The 20,557-nt window shown below is 42.0% G+C and overlaps 1 protein-coding gene across 6 annotated transcripts in view; it reads right to left on the bottom strand.

Annotated features, from left to right (window-relative positions):
* Window positions 1–37: 37 nt before the first annotated feature.
* The window catches only part of pds5a (PDS5 cohesin associated factor A), a 38,779-nt gene continuing 18,259 nt past the window's right edge, over window positions 38–20,557 (bottom strand). For 4 of the 6 annotated variants that reach the window (XM_046047968.1, XM_046047969.1, XM_046047970.1 and 1 more), the window contains exons 3-34: window positions 18,058–18,261; window positions 17,781–17,867; window positions 17,578–17,675; window positions 17,217–17,343; window positions 15,731–15,811; window positions 15,425–15,565; window positions 13,824–13,939; window positions 12,344–12,438; window positions 12,055–12,200; window positions 11,535–11,686; window positions 11,039–11,152; window positions 10,720–10,801; window positions 10,575–10,623; window positions 10,278–10,417; window positions 9,593–9,708; window positions 8,919–9,024; window positions 8,580–8,740; window positions 8,192–8,315; window positions 7,882–8,040; window positions 7,578–7,646; window positions 7,305–7,441; window positions 6,872–6,995; window positions 6,279–6,483; window positions 5,874–5,988; window positions 5,607–5,739; window positions 5,104–5,223; window positions 4,295–4,357; window positions 3,705–3,856; window positions 3,538–3,619; window positions 3,179–3,435; window positions 2,672–2,984; window positions 38–1,184 (exon numbers count right to left, since the gene is read on the bottom strand). In XM_046047968.1, coding sequence (XP_045903924.1) covers window positions 1,146–1,184; window positions 2,672–2,984; window positions 3,179–3,435; window positions 3,538–3,619; window positions 3,705–3,856; window positions 4,295–4,357; window positions 5,104–5,223; window positions 5,607–5,739; window positions 5,874–5,988; window positions 6,279–6,483; window positions 6,872–6,995; window positions 7,305–7,441; window positions 7,578–7,646; window positions 7,882–8,040; window positions 8,192–8,315; window positions 8,580–8,740; window positions 8,919–9,024; window positions 9,593–9,708; window positions 10,278–10,417; window positions 10,575–10,623; window positions 10,720–10,801; window positions 11,039–11,152; window positions 11,535–11,686; window positions 12,055–12,200; window positions 12,344–12,438; window positions 13,824–13,939; window positions 15,425–15,565; window positions 15,731–15,811; window positions 17,217–17,343; window positions 17,578–17,675; window positions 17,781–17,867; window positions 18,058–18,261 — 4,107 coding nt within the window. In that variant the 3' untranslated portion in view covers window positions 38–1,145. Of the gene's footprint in view, window positions 1,185–2,671; window positions 2,985–3,142; window positions 3,436–3,537; window positions 3,620–3,704; window positions 3,857–4,294; window positions 4,358–5,103; window positions 5,224–5,606; window positions 5,740–5,873; window positions 5,989–6,278; window positions 6,484–6,871; window positions 6,996–7,304; window positions 7,442–7,577; window positions 7,647–7,881; window positions 8,041–8,191; window positions 8,316–8,579; window positions 8,741–8,918; window positions 9,025–9,592; window positions 9,709–10,277; window positions 10,418–10,574; window positions 10,624–10,719; window positions 10,802–11,038; window positions 11,153–11,534; window positions 11,687–12,054; window positions 12,201–12,343; window positions 12,439–13,823; window positions 13,940–15,424; window positions 15,566–15,730; window positions 15,812–17,216; window positions 17,344–17,577; window positions 17,676–17,780; window positions 17,868–18,057; window positions 18,262–20,557 lie in introns of all 6 variants that reach the window. The other 2 variants (XM_046047973.1, XM_046047972.1) reach the window with 2 other exon arrangements.

Genomic DNA, 20,557 nt, shown 5'->3' with positions numbered 1-20,557 from the left:
GTAAACATGGCTGATCAAGACAAAAGGCACTGCATGGTGACATCTAAAAGCATTTATTTTCTGGAAAAAAAAAATTAAATATGTTCATGAGAATAGGCATACTTTTAACTACATCAACACAACCCGCAAGGTTTCCACTCACGCAATGCTTAAAAGCAGGCTTTGCCCAAGAAAATAAGTGACAAAGTACAAAAAGAAAATATAACTGTAAAAAATGAACCAAAAAAAGAACACGTACTGGTGTAGTGATAAATCATTTATGCATTCCAAAGTTAAGTACTGTTTCATACTTCAGCAGTAACAACAAACAAAACTAGTTCAAACCCAGCTCGATCTCAGAGCCCCTGACCAGTCTAGAGTATGAGGCAGGAAACGGAACTTGGAGTACAGAATCCACCACTGTTTGACAGTTTAAATTTGTCCTTTATCACACTGGAAATAAATCAAAAGCCCTTCAAAAGCATCACAGGTGGCAGGTAAGAGGCCACCGAGGGTTTCTACCTGGCCTTTTGACGCTATAACCAACTAAAGCCCCTAAACGTACCAAAGTTAGAAACAAAACATACCAAAGTTTACAAAATTTAGGCGCTGGTACATCTGTTAAATGCACAAATCTTATGCTATGATGTTCCCATATTTTAGCCATTTTCTTTTAACTGTCTTGGATATTCAAAAAGTTTAACTGCAAATGTGCACATGGATATTTACAAAATTCAACAGTTTTAAGTTAAACTGGTGAGCTTGAAAATTTAAACACAGAGACAAGGATGAAGAGGTCAGGACACATACAGTAGGATTTTTCCCAGGGAATTTAATAAGCAACAATCATAACCAGATTAAAACGTTTGTAAAATGTCCGTCCTGTTTTTTTTCTTAAAAATGGCTCCAAAAAAGAAGCAAAGAGCAACAAACACAAAGGGAAAAAAAAAACATGTTTTTTGAGTAAGACCTACATACAATGAGCTTTAAATCATGACTATAAGGTATTTTAAACCTTCTAGGATGTCAGTGGTGTGTGTTTGCATGTGTGTGTGCACAAGTGTGTATTTTAAGAAAGGTCCATAATGTGTCCAGAAAAGCTTTAGAGTCAGAGGAGCGTGTGCGTGGGGGGTTGGGAAGGTATGAGGAAGAGTCTGGCCCATTTTCTACAGTCTTGATGTCACCTTCATCGGCTTCCTCTTTACCTGAAAGACAGCAAATTTGGACTTGATCATCTCTCTGTAAAGACCATTTCAACACATAATGACATTGACAACCTAACATTGTTGTAATTATCCGTGGCTGGTTGCTTAAGGAATACAATTCTTCTTTTTTTCTGAAAACCAATGACTCCCTGTTAAGGTCTTTTGAGAGAGGGACTTAAAACTGTTGCAGATGTCTGTGTAAAACTAAAACTCGGAACTTTAAGATCCATTAACAGTACATGTAATACACTGCAAATGAATTACGATGATTAATAAAATTTTCAAAGACAGATGCAAAACACTTGGTATACATTTCTTTTTAAAACGAAACAGTTTAAGACTAAAAATGTAACCCCAGGTGAAATCTTGTCTGACGTACACTGAACAAAATTATAAATGCAACACTTTTGAACTGCACATTTTCAAGTGGCCTTTTATTGTGGCCAGCTTAAGGCACACCTGTGCAATACCCATGCTGTCTGATCAGCATCTTGATATGCCACACCTGTGAGATGGATGGATTATCTCAGCAAAGGAGAAGTGCTCACTAACACAGATTTTGAAAGATTTGTGAACAGTATTTGAGAGAAATAGGCCTTTTGTGTACACAGATGAAGTCTTAGATCTTTGACTTCAGCTGATGATGAATGGGGGCAAAAACAAAAGTGTTGCGTTTTATAATTTTGTCTACTTTTAGTCTACTGTCTTTAGGCGGGGCACTCCAGTGACCCCCTAAAACAATGGATCCTACATTTTCCACAATGCAATGACATCTTTGATAAACCTCTCCCTGCCTGATTTGTAACGCAAGTTCTCTTCTTGTTGTGTCCAAACCATCACATCACAAACATCATCAGGGTTATTTTCTCGTGTTTTAGAAAGCTCCCTTTCAGAGTCACTCTGTGTGACTAGTTAAGTGAATTTGATGTGCCCCAATAAGAACACTCTAAAGGAATACTTATTTGCTTTCTTTCTGAGAATTAGATGATACCACTGTCTGTGGTTGTTTCACATTTGTTTAATCCTTACAAAAACAGAAATGTAAAATGAGGGTCAAGTGTTATACACTGTGTGGACAACAGCCTCGAAGAACAGAGAATTTTCCAGGTTTTTACCATTAAGTCTGTTTAATCACCTATACTAAAACCTTTGAGCTCACAGACTACTAGCGCTATAGACTGAGTCACTGAACAGTTGCATGAAACTCCCACTAAAACCACAAATAGCTTGCAAATCTTGCCATTCCGTTTGCGTTTGTGGGATAAACAAACAAGATTTAGCGTGCTAATTAGTCCAGATTTAATGCTAAGCTAAGGCTAGGCTAATCACCTTCCGGCTCAATCTTTGTCACATACAGCAAGAGAGACATACTGATTTTCTCATGTAACTCTCTGAAAGAAAACAAAAAGGAGCGTATTTCCAAAAATGATTGTTTAACAGACAAAGTACTAGTAGCTGTGAGACATCCCGGACTGAACCAAACTCACTGCCAGCCCGCCTGCCTTGTCGCCCAAGTTGGGCTCTCCCTGCCTGTGAGAAGGAACTCCCCTGCTTGTAGACTTGGTATCTCCCTGGCTATATGCGTTAGACCAGACTGCACATCTGGTCGGCCCCTGTGTGATGGGGTCTCTCTCGCTGTCCTTCCTGCCACAGACGACACCCTCTGGGCTGGACTCCAGCTCTATCTCACTGTCGCCTTCACTGCCCAGGAGGAGGGCAACTGTCCCTACGGCTCTCCCTGTCTTCTCTCCTGGCTCCCACTTTCTCACTTTTGCAATCTCTTGACTCACAAATGGCCACCTGAAGAGAGAAAAACGTCTCATGGGATTTCAGGATGAGGGGTGGTGTTCATTAGCGGGTTAAAGTTAAAAGCACCACTGTCAAGCCTTTTTTTCTTGACAACATCCCTTCTCATTATTCATATGCCAAAGCTACAACAAGCTTAACTACTGCCGCACCTTTTCTCTTTCCTTGGCTCCTCTCTCCACTCTCACCTCTGCAAGTCAATCTGTCTCTTTGTCCCTTCATCATTCTGCTGCTGCTGTTTTGACATCTTGTTGATTGACTCTGCCGATGAATTGGGGTCCGCCGCTCTCTTCCTGCCTCTGCCAGCTCCACCCCCCGTTGGTGCCGCCACTCCTTCTTTTTCAGCCCCCGCAGGAGCTGCAGCTGTTTTAGGTGGACGGCCGCGTCGTTTGACAGGCGACGCTTCTGTCTCGGCACCAGGGGTCGCATTCTGACTCGGCTCCTCCTGAGAGAGAGACGGTTGAGGAAAGCTTAGTCAAGATAACTCTGTTTAACACTGCAGTATGTGTAGTTCCACTTGACATCTGGCTGTCCTGTCTGCGCTTACCTTCTTCACCTCATCATTCTTGATGAATGGGTTCTCATTGTTCTCCTGCGCTCGGCTCTCTGATGATTCAGTGGCGGCATTGCTGTAAGTACAAGACATGTTGAAGAAAGCTTTATTTCTGAATATGTGTATGTGGGAGCGAGTGTGTGTGTGTGGTGTGTCTGTACCTGTTCTTGTTGATGGTTGAGGAGCTCAGTGGGGAGGAGTTAGTGCTGGTGTTACTGGCTGTGTCCGTGGCTGTGGTGGTCTTGGTGAAGAGCCTCCTCCCTGGTACTGTCAGAGGCTTGTTCACAGCCCCCAACACTGGAGCTGGCTTAGGCTGCATAAAGAAAGGTTAGCAGTGGAATGGTGGAGTTATTACACTGGTAAGCATTTGATAGTTTAGATCCTCAACGATTATGTTGCGTCAGTGTTTAGGCTTCAATATATTACTCATTCCACACACACACACACACACACACACACACACACACACACACCCCTCCCTTTAAACTCACTTGATGAGGACTGATGACCTCATTCTCAAACTCAGTAAAATAAATTACTGAGTTAAACATCCACATCATAATCTACTCCACTTTGCCCCAAAAAGTGTTTGCCTCATCATGTATTCTGCCCCTCCACCCCTCCTTCAAATTAAACCGCCCTTGTTAATGCTTAAAACTGTAACAAGCTATAATGTGGACTGCTCATGGGTGAAACATTGAGTGGTGCTATTTACAGTGATCATGAAAGCATGGAAGTGTCTTGCATTTACCTTTCCAGTGAGAAGCATTTGTCTCATCTCTGTCGTTAGATACTCTTTATCATTTTTGAAATCCTGTGTAAAGAAATGACGAGAAAACTTTGATTAGCATAAACTGCTAAGCCACAAATGCTTTGATCATAAATGTTTGTGTCCATATTTACCTACCACTGAGTGGATACTAGGGTTGGGATAAATACCTGCTACCATGATAACGGATCGCGGGTGGAAAAATACGCAAAAAAGACTAGTTCTAGGTCTTGTAGGCGACTTTATAAAACGTACTGCTGATGGAGAAAGTGGAGTAGACGGGCAGGCTGGGGGGTACACAGAGAGAGGGGGGCCAAGCCGGTGTGTTTACCTGAGGTGTAGGCCTCTTGTGTGTCTTTGTGTCCGAGTGTGGGGAGAAGAGAATTCCGAGGAAGGTGCGAAGCATATTTATATTAAATTTATAATAATGTTCGTGGTGATTAAAACCTGCTTTCACATGGCAGTACTATGTGAAACAAAAAAAAAAATTGGGGGGTGGAGGTGGTTACAATTACGATGGCTGCTTAACCATCGACCATCTCTCAGCAATCGCCTCGTCTATCGGCCTAACGCAAGTGGATACAAGTCATTCTTAAGAAGAGTTTGAAATGTTCAATGTTGAAAGGCCACTTTTGTTTTTGTGTGAGACTCTCTTCTGGGGACATGTAGATGGAGCTGACACTGCTGTTATGAGCTGCACTCATGGACATGGTGGGGTGTGTGTGTGTGTGTGTGTGTGTGTGTGTGTGTGTGTGTGTGTGTGTCTGTGTGTGTGTGTGTGTGTGTATTGCCTTGTCCTGTACGAGGAAGAACTTGGAGGGAAGGACAGGGTCTTTTGGAGAATCAAGGTGACATGCAGTGCTCTTGTTGGCGATAACGAAGAGGGCGACATCACAGACAATATACAGCTTCTGTAAAACACAACAACATGAGACACACTGTGAGGATTGTTTGATAATTACTACTAGGCCCAAAGAGTTCTTTGCCTATTGTTTTTGCTTCTTTGCTTTCTGTACAAAAACCCGCCTTCCCATGAACATAAAATCCCCACATTTCGCACAGCCGTCTGGTCCACAATAATGTATATACTATCAAAAACAATAACAATTCTCCTTCTGGTGGTGCTATAGCTACCGTAAAAATTTCATTTTACAAGAAATGTATTGTATGTACCCATATGTGCTAAATATTTCCAACTATTGTGTATATCCAACCAAACAAGTCATTCTGTTTTTTTGTTTTTGTCCTCTTTGTTTGCTGTATTAAGTAAGCACTTGTGTGTGTGTGCGCATACCTCATTGGCCTTTGTATCTTCAGGACACTGTGCATCCTTGGTCTGTTTGATGTTCTCTACCATCTTCCTAAGAAAGGCATGACTGTTGTTCTCATTCTTGGTCATAAGCACTTCCAGCATGAACCACAGGCACCTGTGCACATAACAATAAACAAGTTGTGTATGTCACAGCGTTATAAGTCAAGAGTATATAATGTTCTCATTTGTATCATCAGATTCAGGGATAGTTCTGGACACAAAACCAAAATACAGTATGCCAACACTCACTCTTTGATGTCTTTGAGCTGTTCATATTCATGTGGTTTTGTGAAGTCTGGGTCATGGGCCAGCAGGTGGATCATATAGGGAACAACATACTCAGGAAGGAGGGAGACAAGTTTTTCTGAGGGAAGAGAGAGAATAACTAATTAATTAACTAAATAATAATTTAGTAAGTTTTAAGCTTGGCTGAGGTGTAAAAGTTGGTGTATCACTAAAAACAAAATGCAACACAGTGCAACTTTGACTAAGTGAATAAATCATGACGGATATGACACATGCAACATCCACTTAAGTTACTGCCATCAAATAAAGCACACATTAAAAACTCCAGAGCTACGTCCTCTGTAGTATTGTCCTCAAGGGAGCACATAAGGTTTCAGCATGAAATCATCCAAAGGTTGTTCAACTGACCCTGAGCGAGTGGGTTTTGTTTGATGTACTCTCTGCGGACGGAGATGTTTTTGAGGAGGCACTGTCGGGCGTGGGCACGGCGCTCCTTCACCGGGTCCTTGGCACACAGGGCGAAGACGGCCAGGTACTCCAGGGGCAGTAGCAGTTTGACGAGAGCCAGGTGCAACTTCTGAGCAAAGATCTGACGAACCTGGTAGCACTCATCCTGTACATAGGAAGGAGTCAAAATCAAACTCAAATTACACAACTCAATCACACAAGATTATAAAGAAGATTACTGATTAATTATTGGAAATGTATTCTTTTGTTCATACAGTACATTGTGAATAAATATACTGTCATGTAAACATTAAGTACACTGTGCGTTTTATAATAGGCCCTTTTCACAGCAGACATTTTCGAAAATACAGGTGTTACTGATAAGATGACCCTTCTGACAGTGACAGCATGCACAATACCAGGGCCCCGAAGCAGCTAAATGGAATTCAGCTATCATTAACTTTATTAGCTACACCTGTGCTTCTCCTACTGTGACAAGATGTCTTCTGTCAAAAAGGCCTATAAAAAAAAGATGATGTCAAGGTGAGACTGACATTGATGACGAGGCCGCAGAGCTGAAACTGTTCGGGTGTGATGATGTCATGGTAACAGGGCTCCTGGGCCAACTTCATAATGGCTCCACCTGCGGCCAGCCTCAGACGAGACATGTCTGACTTGCTGCGAGGAGGAAGAAACAACAAAGACGAACACATTTTAACGAAATTACAACTGCTACAGTTTTGTTCCCTAAATTGTACCCCTGAATCTAAACCACAGCTTGCTTTCTTAAAGAGCTGTTAACTACCACTCCTAAAACACTGTTTCAAAATGTATGAATAGTTTTATTGTAACAAATGCTAACAAGATAAAATGCTATGATCTTCACAGGTTGGTTATTTCCAAACGCTCCTGCATGCCCCTGCTAGATCTTAGTCCTCTAACAGCTCTACCGTGACCCAACACAGGGACCTTCGACCCCCGTGTTACCTGATCTTCTTCTGCTCTGTGAGGTCTCCCTCGCTGACCAGCATGGCTGACAGTAGGCGCAGGGTGGAGTTTGCGGACTTGGATTGGTTGTTCTTCATTCCTAGTAACCAACGGACTAGCAGCTTGATGGCTTGCACCTGGGAGGCAAACATATTGAACAAGATCCAAAACTTTGTCATCAACACGAGATTCTAGATGTGCATGCATTAAGTAAAAATGAAAAATCAGATTGGACTAGAAATTAAGTAAATGCCACACGTCTTTGCCTCGTACCTTAGCCAGAACCTCAGCTGAAACTTCCTCATCTGTGGTCCACAGCTTCCCGTTCTTGTTTCCCACAGACTGGAGACACAAGAGCACAACATGATCACATTCTCCCACTTTTCTTTGAATATACTGTACACATTACTCTGTTTCAGTTTGTCCAAGATTGGGTAAATTAGTTGAAATTTACAAAGACGTGTCCCATGACATTTTTGAAAAAATACAAAAAAAAAAGAAAAAAGAAAAAAGAAAAAAAAAGCGTGTGGCTGATTATATCTGTGTCTGTTTGAGTAAACTGTTGATCCCCACGCACCCGGTCATTCATGAGCAAGTCCTTAACAATGAAGTTAGCCACAATGGACTTCATTGGTGAAGCAAACTGATCTGGGGCCAGCATGGAGATGTGGCCCAGGGACACGAGGGGAGTGATGAGCTGCTCTGGGACGTCTGCGTTCAGACTACGTGACAGAGGCTGTGGGTGAAGGAATAAAGCAGTGTTGAGTGCATCTGAACAAAAATGACACAAAAAAAATGTACAATGCAAGTTAAAATAAATAAATACATCCTATTTGTAATACAAGGTACATCCCTGCAAAGCAGTAAGTTAAGAAATGGTCCCCTACCTCAAATATCTGTGCCAGCTGCACTTCCTTGTTATTAAAGATGGCATGAATACAGTGGACAGCCTGCTTGGCCTGGTGAGGTGTGCCCCGCTTGGCTTTCTGGTGCAGGATGGGAATCAGAGTCCTGATGGACACATAACAGACATTAGGAAGACGTCCACAAAGCAGATTAATCCCTCCATCCAATCCAGATTTGGACTAGTATGGCTAATGTCAAGAGTGTGGACCCATTACTTCTGGCTTCCTTTGCACAGTACGGTATTGTCCTCATATTTGAATGCACAATGATCCTCATCTATAGATACATGAAGAACACTTAAGATGCAGACTACTGTGCGATAAAAAGGTCTATTGTTAGCGTTCAAGTTTAATACAATTTCTTTCTTACGATCTTATCTGTTGTAGCTCTGTCTCGATCTTCTGCCCTGTGTTTCTGAATATCTGGATGGCTGCCTCTGCCACTTTTTCATCCTCCATCTTCAAACACTGGAGCAGAGACTCGTAGGTTTCTGCTGAGTGGAACGCTGTGGGGTGGGTGAACGACAGGACCTACAAGGAGTGAAACAAAGAAGAGATTATTTACTTTCTAACATTCATTTGTTTATTAATCATATTACTTGAATAACATTTCACATGTTTAAGCCCCTGGTAACTACTAATCACACAAATTTTACATTTTGAGCACTGGCTTCCATTTATTATAGTATGCTCGGTCCATGTTACGTACCTTGAGTAACTCCAGGCCGGAGCGGATGGCTGTATCAGGAGTAACGCCCTCCTCATCGTCGTCAGCCGTGCCCTCAATTGACTTGTTCAGCAGCTTCACCAGAGCACTAAAACAAACATTATAAATCATTACCATGCCTTTGTTAAAATGATCGAAACCTGTGTATTGCACTTGTGGATATCTTTGGACAACATAATAGCATGTGTTAGACATAACATAATTTGCATAACGTAAGCACTAGAAGTCATAATTCAGATTATGCGTTTCCCCTCTCATGGTGTTTTTCCATAAAGCAGAAAGGGTTAAACCTGTGCTCTCTCTAAGGCCTGCAGATACACCTCACCACCACCAGGTGTCTCAGTGAATGAGAAAAGCCTGTTACTGGTATTACACAATGACACAGGGAGCTTCATGTACTCTGTCTGCGAGATAGTGGAACACAGATTGCTAGTCTGGCTTAAGACGGCCTCTTTTTTTCCTGTTCTGTACAAAAAGACACAAATCTAATAGATGAATAATTTCAATCCAGTTTCATCCCTTTTTCAATTTGAATCAAAATATACTCTAATGCATTTTATTGGCTTTAGACTTTTGACTTGAACATGTGCTAATATTTGTGGTCTGTTATGAAATTTAGACACTAAAACCCAACTACTACTACTACGTTTTCGGACCTGATGGCTTCAGAGTCAATGTGGACGGGGGCGATACGCTCCAGCAGGAACTTAACCATCTCCAGGAACGGGTTGGTGGGCTGTTTGGGAAACGTCAACTTCCGAGTGATCTCCCTCTGCACACAGTACAAACAGTACACCATTAACATCAACATTCATGGATTTGTGCTTATAGATCTGTATACACATTCACGATTGCGAATGCTTGTATTACTAAATCCAGGACAACCTACCCTAAAGTACCATCATTCTCTAACCCTAAATGGGCGCTCATATTACAGTTTTATATTCTGCTAACTAAGATTCATATACATGAGGAGGATTGTCATTGTTTCTACTTACCAGAGTTTAAGATATGTGAAATCTGACCTACACACTTGACTATGAGAGGTGCTCAAAGTTATGGTGAATTCTTAGCTTAAAAACATGGAGTGGTGATCTCACAAGGTTTTTAATAATAATGTCACAACTGATTAATATTATGAGGGTAAAAACAAAAATAGAGGCTGTATGGTTATCGGCATATCGGCTCAAAAATAAACTCCCAGCACTGAGCCTTATTGTGTTTTTGTGTTACCAATGTTAACACTTGTGTGTATGTGATAAAGATTAAGAGGGAGAGGGAGCCTGGCAGTCTGTCTGTGAGTGGGTATGCTAAAAGGATGAGTGTTCAGTATCCTCTCACCACACAGATCTCAGCCTGTTTGCAGGAGCAGGTCGGGCTGATGAGCATCTCCAGCTGGACTCTGAGCTTCTCGTCCTCACCGAGAACCTGGTTGAACTTCTTCATGAAGTCCTGGGCCTTTCCAGCGTCTGGTAGATTCTCTGTAAACGTCAAACAATACAATACGTTAAAATAGGATGTCGGCTACATTAAGTGGAATGAACCGTTACCATTTTGAAAAAATGTCAGAGCGTGTGACTTGAAACTCTTAAGCATGGACGTTATCACAGCCTACTGTTTATGTGGTTTCCAACTTACTGGCAATACTCATCAGCTTCCCAAACATGGCTGTATTATTGGCCTCGGACTACCACGGGAAAGAGAGGAAAATGTCATAGATTTGTTGGGACATTTGCATCAGCAGACATGGAGGAGGTTTGCACATAAATGTGTGTCAACTCACCACTGGCAGCTTGTGGAGGTCCAGCAGCTCTTTGACGAGGCTTCTGAGCATGTTCTGACACTTCCACATCTCATTCAGGGCCCTGAAAGCAAAGATCATTAACAGCAAGAGGGGAGAAACTGTTGAGAGGAGGAACTGACCAAAACACGGGATGTACTGTAACTGTTAACATATTAGTGTGTGGTCTGTTTTAATGGCGTATGTAGATACAGTGTATTTATAAGCATGCATACACTAAAACATACAGGTACAGGCTCATGTGTACAATACAAAAATGTCTGTTTTTGCTGAGGAGAGTCACTATTGCAGGTTTACTGACTTGACAGCATTCGTGTCCAGGCAGGCATACAGGTAGTACAGACACTTCATCTTCTCCTCTGTGTCAAGACTGTGAGGCACCATGTACTGAGCGAAGATCTTCTCTACTAATAACCTGTAGAAAGGCAAAAATTATGACAAAACTGAGAAAATGGCCAAAGTAAGGAATCTGCAATAGTTTCATTGCACTTGTTTTCAACTAACTTGCATTAATTATATTTAGATTGACAAAGGTCTGTACTAATATCACTAATCTTTGCGGGTCCACTTAACATCTTTCCTATTAACTCTTAATTCAAGTTTGACAAATACAGGCTTCAAATACATTTATTATACAACAGACACAAAGTACCTCAAGCTCAAGATTTCTCTAAACATTTACGCTGTTTCTCATAACAACCTCTACTAAAGTCCTGTTGCCAAGGATTGAAACATCCAACCCAGCTGTGTTGTTCTTTTTAACATTAAACTATTTCTGTATCTGTGTATTTGCTCACTTGTCGTCGATGCTGTTCTGATAGTAGATGTGCAGCAGTTTGTCTTTGATCCAGCTGATCTTCTGGGCAGACTCTTTCCCCGCTTCGTGGTGCAGACAGTATTTCTTAAAAAGCTGAGCAAGGCCCATCATGGCCTCTTTACGCACACGCCACTATAAAAGGGGATGGAGAAGAGGGAAGAAAACACATCAGGGAGGACAGATTTAAATTAAGATGCGGAAAGTCAATTTACATTTTATAGGCAAATTCAAACTTTAGGAAAATCTGCATGATAATGTGGGTGAGATGTGATTAAGGGCTCAGAAATATTATTTCACTTGTCTCCAAGGTCCACAACTGCTGAAAACCAGACTAAATGAACAAAATATAGTTGCTATAAGAACTTTAATGAATTAGACAGAACACAAATGTGAAAACCAAATTAATACATCCATCTTCTGCTACTACCCAAATGCAATTTGATTTATTTTCTACACGCCTGTAATAATATACACAACTGATGTGATCGCATATGTCTCACCCGCTTGTCTAAGGTCCTTTCCCGTACGAAGCCCAACAGCTGGTCATTGACCAAGTTGAGGTCTTTCTTCCCAGCGTTGATGATTGTGACAATGACATCATGACGGATGGCTTCCTCTGGGTCATGGGAACGCACCTTCAAATACTCTGATTGGAAAATAAGGAGAAAGACGTGTAAACCTCATGTTTGTTCAGAGCAGAATGTGAATGAAAGGACCAAAGTAGTGGGGAGAGGTGAGTGAAGGCGACACACAGAGTCAGAAAACCCAAAAACACAAGCAAAAGCACACCTGTCAGGTCTCTGGCCAGGTCTGGGTGGTTCATGAGGCAGTGGCTGGCAAACTTTACACACTCTAGCCTGACTGGAACGTGGATGTCATTGAACCTGGAGAAATCACAGCGGTTATACATAATTAAATCAAGTGAATTATGCATCAATGTTTGAGAAACCATGTGAGCAAGTTTCTAAATGAAACTATAAAAATGTTTCACTGAAAATAATACTGTTCATTTACATACTCTTTTCTTGGTTATACACACTTCCTTCACTGTTGATTCAGACAATTTAGTGTATGTATATATATATACATATACACACACACACACACATATATGCGCGCGCGCGTGCATATATGCACACACATATGAGGCGCTACCAGGAGACAGGCCAGTACATCAGGAGACGTGGAGGAGGCCGTAGGAGGGCAACAACCCAGCAGCAGGACCGCTACCTCCGCCTTTGTGCAAGGAGGAGCAGGAGGAGCACTGCCAGAGCCCTGCAGAATGACCTCCAGCAGGCCACAAATGTGCATGTGTCTGCTCAAACGGTCAGAAACAGACTCCATGAGGGTGGTATGAGGGCCCGACGTCCACAGGTGGGGGTTGTGCTTACAGCCCAACACCGTGCAGGACGTTTGGCATTTGCCAGAGAACACCAAGATTGGCAAATTCGCCACTGGCGCCCTGTGCTCTTCACAGATGAAAGCAGGTTCACACTGAGCACATGTGACAGATGTGACTGAGTCTGGAGACGCCGTGGAGAACGTTCTGCTGCCTGCAACATCCTCCAGCATGACCGGTTTGGCGGTGGGTCAATAATGGTGTGGGGTGGCATTTCTTTGGAGGACCGCACAGCCCTCCATGTGCTCGCCAGAGGTAGCCTGACTGCCATTAGGTACCGAGATGAGATCCTCAGACCCCTTGTGAGACCATATGCTGGTGCGGTTGGCCCTGGGTTCCTCCTAATGCAACACAATGCTAGACCTCATGTGGCTGGAGTGTTTCAGCAGTTCCTGCAAGAGGACGGCATTGATGCTATGGACTGGCCCGCCCGTTCCCCAGACCTAAATTCAATTGAGCACATCTGGGACATCATGTCTCGCTCCATCCACCAACGCCACGTTGCACCACAGACTGTCTAGGAGTTGGCTGTTTTAGTTGGATGCTTTAGTCCAGGTCTGGGAGGAGATCCCTCAGGAGACCATCCGCCACCTCATCAGGAGCATGCCCAGGCGTTGTAGGGAGGTCATACAGGCACGTGGAGGCTACACACACTTCTGAGTCTCATTTTGACTTGTTTTAAGGACATTACATCAAAGTTGGATCGGCCCGTAGTGTGGTTTTCCACTTTGATTTTGAGTGTGACTCCAAATCCAGACCTCCATGGGTTGATAAATTTGATTTCCACTGGGGTGTGTGTGTGTGTGTGTGTGTGTGTGTGTGTGTGTGTGTGTGTGTGTATAAGTCTGCTTTAGTGTTCTTGTAACTCACCGTCCTAAGAAGCACTGCCACAGTGGTCTGTTCTGTGAGGCCAGCTCTGAGTCTTTGGCCCCAAACAATTTAGCTAGCAATCGTACAACAGCTAGACGCTCTTCGCCGTCATTGCTCTGCAAACACAAAACACATAATGCAACATTACGGCGGTTGCCTGCGCTAATCGCAGGCCATTATAGTCAATGCTTGTGAGTCCAAATGCAGCCACAGTGCATCCCAGGAGCGGTTCTCCGCTCCGCAGAGAAAAGGTAGCAGGTCTATTTTTGACGCAAGCCGCGACAAGCAGCATGGAGTAGATCGAACAAGGCAGGAAGTTAGACACAGAACGGCATAGAGAATTCGGTCAATTTTCTAAATAAAACACCCTGTGGTGACTCCCGATCGTAAAACAACATTAAACGGTTCTTATTAATAAACGGTTCAAACAGACACAAAAAGAAATCATTTAACTATGAAGCCTACAGTAGAAACACAAATTGCAAACACCGATTACCAAATCAACAAAATCTAAACATGTCAGCAAAATCAGGCAAATCGCTCTGATTCTGAAATGCTCCCTGTGGGAATTGTAGCCTGAAGTTGACGTAACGAAACGGGGACACAGGGAGCAGTGAAAAAGGAAGTAGAAGCACAAAAATGACAAATTAATAAAAAGTCAATAACGTGGGGCAGGCTGCACGCTCCGCTGCTGAAACACTTCTGAACGCTTCCAGTGGACTTTCACGCATGGCTATGGATGCATCAAAACTGTGGCGCAGCCATAACGTGCCATAGCCGGAGTCAGTGGATTCCTGAGCATAAATCATGGCTGCATGTGTGCTGACTCAGCAGGGATGATATTAAATGAGAAAAGTTGACAACAGGAGAAACAAAAATCAAAGCAACACAGAATTCCAAATATCTGGAAGGGTCGGCCGACTTGACATCCACATCCAGCTACTTTTTCACCAGCTCTCTCTGTAGCTCAAACGATCCCTGCTACCTGCGTGTGCTAATCCATTCTTTCACCCATATTTTTGTCTTTATAATTGGTATCTTTATAATAACAAACAACAGCTGTTTTATGTGTAGGTTCGCGTCATTTCCCCTTTCACATTTGATGAGGGTTTCTTGACAAAACATGGTTTGGAGACCAGTATCGGGTGACAATCGTTGTCAGCTCGTGTAGTGAGTGACCCCCTGTCAAAGTTCTTCTTAAAAATAAACATGGTGAAACTGACAGTACATACATTTTCACTTAAAAAATAAATATATGTTCCTGCTATTCCTGTTTGAAAGCATGAGTAGCCTGGGTTGTCTAGGCAAAGGTTGGTTCACCAAGGTAACACACAAGATGATGGGCATCGTCTTGCACAACTGAGAGGTTTAACCAACTCAAGGTGAAACACAACGTGCTTAGGCTTCAAAATACGGCGGTTTGTCCAGTGGCCATCGATATTGTCCTACAAATGACTCAACAATGAAGTCCATCACTAATATTGATTTCACACTATCTATAGTATGATCAATGTTTTGAGGAAGGCATCAAGAGGAACTTATCTTCTGTGATGTGAAGTGAGATATTACTGTTTCTGGGGGAGTGTGCGTGTTGTGTTAACCTTAAGTTTGAATTCCAGCTGTGGCATAACAGAGGTGAGCAGCATAGGGTCAATGGCAAACAGTTCCTGGATGAGGTCAAAGACGTGCTCTGATAGGTCGCTGACTGATGATTTGCCCATCACTAAAACCTGATTGAAGAACTGAGGAAGGGACAAAACAGTGTAAATTATATAATACTCAATTAAACAAGATTTGCTGTAGTTACAGGCAGAATTTATGTAGACACAGTCTGAGGACAAGAGTGATAAAAACACAAAGGCAAACTGAAAATAAATCATGGCGCGAGACATCGGGCTGCTACTCACGTTTGCGATGCACGTCTCTATGGTCTGGACGGTCCTCTTGAGCAGAGTCTTGGCAAGATCGTATGCTTGCTTATTCAGATTCTGTTCCAAATAAAAACAAACACTGATTAGTTACTTCAACGGACAGCGAACATCTTACGCAAATAAGAGTTGTCACAATAGCAAAATTGTGCTTATAAAATATAAAACGTTTATGTGCTGATGATGTGTTTAATTGTTTGTTTTTTTTATACACGTGGTATGATTTTGACACTGAATTAGTACATTAATAATTGGATTACTGTAATAAGTAGATCATGGTCATTGTTATTAAAGATTTTACATGGTTTGTAGTACTCTGACCTGTAATTGATTTTATTTGAGATTTCTTTGATAGTTAACTTTATATTTGCAACCAGACATCACATATTAAACAACGTCATGACTTCATATACCTCCTTGGGTGAGGTAAGCACACTACTAAGCGCATCTAGTAATAAAAATAATTAACAAAATTTACATGCCATGATAACCATTACCAGTACTGATTTGAGTATAAATGTAATTTATCACTTCTAACTGGTGTAGTTGATCTGTGTACTTGTGAACACCAGATTTTTTCCTTAGCTTGCAAGTTAATGTTACCAGTGTGAACGTTGCGTCACATGTTTGCCACATTGATAAGTGAGCTAAAAAGCTAGAGCCATATTAAAGCGTTAACACAGCCCTAAATTTTCCCGTCAAACTCCAATACTTAAAAAAAGTCACACAATATATCACACTCGTTTCACTTATATTTGAGGGCATGTAATTATGTTATCTATCACATCCACTAACCTGTCGCTCTTTGAATTCTTTGAATAAATTGGCATGTCTGTCGGCGAGATGCTTTGCCAAGTTAGACGTGTTGCCTCCCCTGGCTTTTGGAGTCAACAGGCTGGCCCTCACTGTCGGCTACTACATGCATCTGCTTTGTCGACAAGCCACAGAAGAGTACATGTCTCTTGCACTGTCCCCATTGAAGCTGCAGCGTAATTAAGGTTGGCACGCCCACTATGCCTACAGGGAGTTGTAGCAGAATGCTGCACACACACTCACCATGTCTTTCTCATTCCTAAAGTATCGGTACCAATAAAAGGCAGTATCGTAAAGTTTCGAACGGCAGGGTATTGGGATACCTTTCTAAATAATTAACAAATATATATCTTCAACCAAGACCAGTTGCCCTTGACCTCAACCTTCGTTGGAGATACCTTTCTAGTATCGGTATACTGGGCAACACGAACGCAAACCTTCACTGATAACACAGAACTTCAAGCTGCTCATTTTAAGTTTAGAATGCGATTTTAATCCACACTTTTGTGTTATGTTTTTCACCCCTCATTTAATATTCATTAATTCATTATTTTGGAAAACAAAATGACAAAAATCCAAATATGACAACATTATTACATCTTAAAGTCTTTCTGAACAGTGATGCATCTGAATGCGTTTGCGTCTCCCCTACCTTGTGTGCAGGGATGAGGTTAATGAGGATCGTATCCAGCAGCTCCTGTGTGACTCCGTCTCCCTCCATGATGATGGAGCTCATCAGGTCCATCATGTGCATCTGCACCTTCTGGTTATGGCTGTTACTGTGGAGGAAGAAGAAGAAGCAAAGAGACAGGGATATTTTATCTCTAAAATGGGTCCTACTGGTAACTGGGATCATATCCTTCTGCCTGTTTCTTGGTCAGCAAAACATTTTAAAAAAAGGAAGCTTATCTGAGATAGCTCAGAATGCAGAAGGAAAAAAACAATGTGAAAGTATAAGATATGAAGAGAATTTACAAAAAAGGACGCAGCGTCAGATAATAAGGATTACTTACTTGATAACAGAAAAGAGTGTTTTGAAAAGCTGGATGAAGATCTCATTGCAGTCCTCCAGTTCAAAGCATATGTTGTATGACTTCACCCACGCCAAGTTCTAATAAACCACATAAAGAAATGTTATTCCTTCATCAGCAATTTGTTGTACTGCCCCTTGAAACACAGTAAACCCCTCGTGGTTTCTACCAAATAAGCGCCTTACCTCCAGCAGGTAGAAGTATCTGTTGAACTGAGGACTCTTGGTGTCTTCCAGCCCCTTTAGCTGTCTGGTGATGAACAGAAAGATGTCCTGGAGACAAGACAGGAAGGCACTTGAGCATTTGATTGAGTTAACTCTTTTTATGTTAGTATTAAATGAAAATAAGTTTCCTGACAAGCTTCAATACAGCAGATTTGACCAGAAAAAGCAGCGACTAAGGATAGTGCTTAGTTGCTTGACAGGGGATTTCACACAATGTTGTCCAGGGTCAGTTCCTAACCTTGAGTTTGTCGTGGGAGGTGTAGGGGGCCTCGGGAGCGTAGATCCTGAAGATGTCAGCCAGACAGCAGGCCACCAATAGCCGTACGTCTTTATTTGGGTTCCTGAGGAAGAACTCTGAGGCGAGGTGGAGCGCAAGGGCGAGATACTGCTGCTTCTCCTCTTCAGAGTCTTGATCCATGTCCATGTAAGTTTTCACCACCATCTATGAAATATAGCGACAAAGGGAGGAGAGGATGAGATGGGGGGACATCTTGGGCAGGTCAAAATTTAAATGAGTAAAGCTATTTGAATGTCTGACAGCTCTGCATTAAGAAAATAGAGCCTGCACAGCTTTTCTATACTGCTTTGTCAAGTGATATCTAGACAAAGCAGTATAGAAGAGTGAAGGTGTTGTGGCAGAAGGTTTGACAGGATTGAAAACGCCTGTTTTTCTCTCCAGCATGAAATACTGAAATTTCAACAGCAGCACTTTTAAATGAGGTGGGTGCACCTGCAAAAGTACTATTGAGCTGGAGACAAATAATAATAAAGTCATTTATTGTATTTGCTTGTAATCTGTAATAATTTTGTACTGTTCTGTTGTTCACTTTCTCACAACCTTGTGTGTTTTAGCTTCAAAAACACTTTAATTTACTCTTTAAATTACTCTTTATTAGGGGTTTGAATCTCTGGGCACCTCACAATTGGATTACGATTCAGAGGGCTGCAATGCGATTATAAAATGATTATCAATGCATCTTTTTTCTCTGTGATTTCTGGACAATTACTATGCATTTAATTTGCACACTGAAATCAAAAAGAAACTCCTTAGCTTAAAAGGACTACTTTGCTTCCCTAATTTACTTTACTAACCACAGCTCCACCTGGTCACCACCTTCTTCTCTTTAATAACCAGTTTTCAGCAGTTTTCCATAACCAGAGTCCTCTGAAAACTGAAATATAACTAGTATTAGGATGTACAGTATGTGAACAGGACAGAGCTGTACACCAGTTTAACTTGTACCTGATGTTCGCAACCCTGGACAAGTAAGTGGTAATGGCATCCAGCTAACATTAATGTTTACGGTTTTTACTAGTGTTACATTACTTAGCAGTCAAACGGCCAAAACACATGATGTACAAGGGAGATGCTAGCTCACGTTAACCGCCTGCACTTTCCACTTTTATTAACGGACACACTGTGAACTACACTGCACACTTACTGCCAGGCTGAAACTTACAGCTAATAATTTTCTCCGCTAACACAGTCATGTTCTGCCGCTTGCTCTCCCTCATTCGCTCAGCCTCACACACAGGATACACAGAGAGCTTGCCAAGCGTTGAGTGTTACTGCGCTTGCACAGTGTGCGAGTTAAAATCAGTTACTTGCGCATTGATATTAATGATTGTGTGACATTTCAGTAGTGGTTATTCATTCCGCAAAGGGGGAGCACTGGTCTCTCTGTTATGTGCACGCCACAGATGTTGTTGGATGTTAATTGAGTCAGAATCTTCCATGTCTGCATCACGATGCATCCAAGAATCGATTTTTTTCTTCCACCCCTACTCTTTATATTATCAAAATGTGAGCCATAAGATCGAGTAAAAAATGAAATAGTCTCAAACAGCCTATTTAGAGAATGTATTTGTGCCACCTGGCACCTTTAAGCCTGAGCTAAAGGCCAGAAGGACTCGTGTGCAACATTTACCAACTCCAAAACTCAGAAATGTGATTGGGTGTGACATTGTCAGTGTATACGCCCGAGGGAGCAGCTTTAACTGAAATGAATGGGGAACCACACCGGATCCAGTTCTTTTTAATACATCCATTGTTTTTTCATGGGATGTAATTAGTTGTTTTTGTCAGTGATTTACCAAGAAAGAACGAGGCAACACCACTGAACTGTAAACACTTGCATTCAGAGTAGCTTAAGCAATTATCCAGAGCACCTTCTAATCCGCAACGTAGAGCTTTGAGATAACACTTTTAAAGTGTTGATAGGTACAATGCAAAGTAAGAAACACATTCCCCCTGCAAGAGGTGGTAAGCGTGCTGTGAGTTTGAGTGTTAAATCACCAAAATAACGAGGACTTAAACAGCATATTACAGATCCTAAATGGATTTTTTTAAATAACAATTTTCCATTGCTTATGTGGGTTGGCTTTCCCTTTGCCAATTTAGATTAAATCATAGCAAACAGTGTTTCTAGGTTACGTGTACACTACTGCCTTATCAAGGACAACTAACATCAGGCAATGGGATTTACATTGGTTTATGTTGATTAACGTACATTGTCCCTTTTCAAATAAACATTAAAACAATTAAAAAAGGTTCTATGCACAACAATCTTATCACACTAGGACACCATGCTTTAAACTACCACTTCCTCTACGAGAGTGATGAGTGAGTGTGAGTATATGAGAGAGAGGCGAAGCAGAGCAGTGGAGCTCACTAAACCAGCCAGGCAGCCGGGGAAGGGGGGGGGGGGGGTGGGCGCCAACAGCTCCAGCAGAGTGTG

Source organism: Micropterus dolomieu, linkage group LG04 (assembly GCF_021292245.1).
Source record: "Micropterus dolomieu isolate WLL.071019.BEF.003 ecotype Adirondacks linkage group LG04, ASM2129224v1, whole genome shotgun sequence".
Classification (NCBI taxonomy): Eukaryota; Metazoa; Chordata; class Actinopteri; order Centrarchiformes; family Centrarchidae; genus Micropterus; species Micropterus dolomieu.
This window is presented reverse-complemented; position numbering and strand designations above follow the sequence as displayed.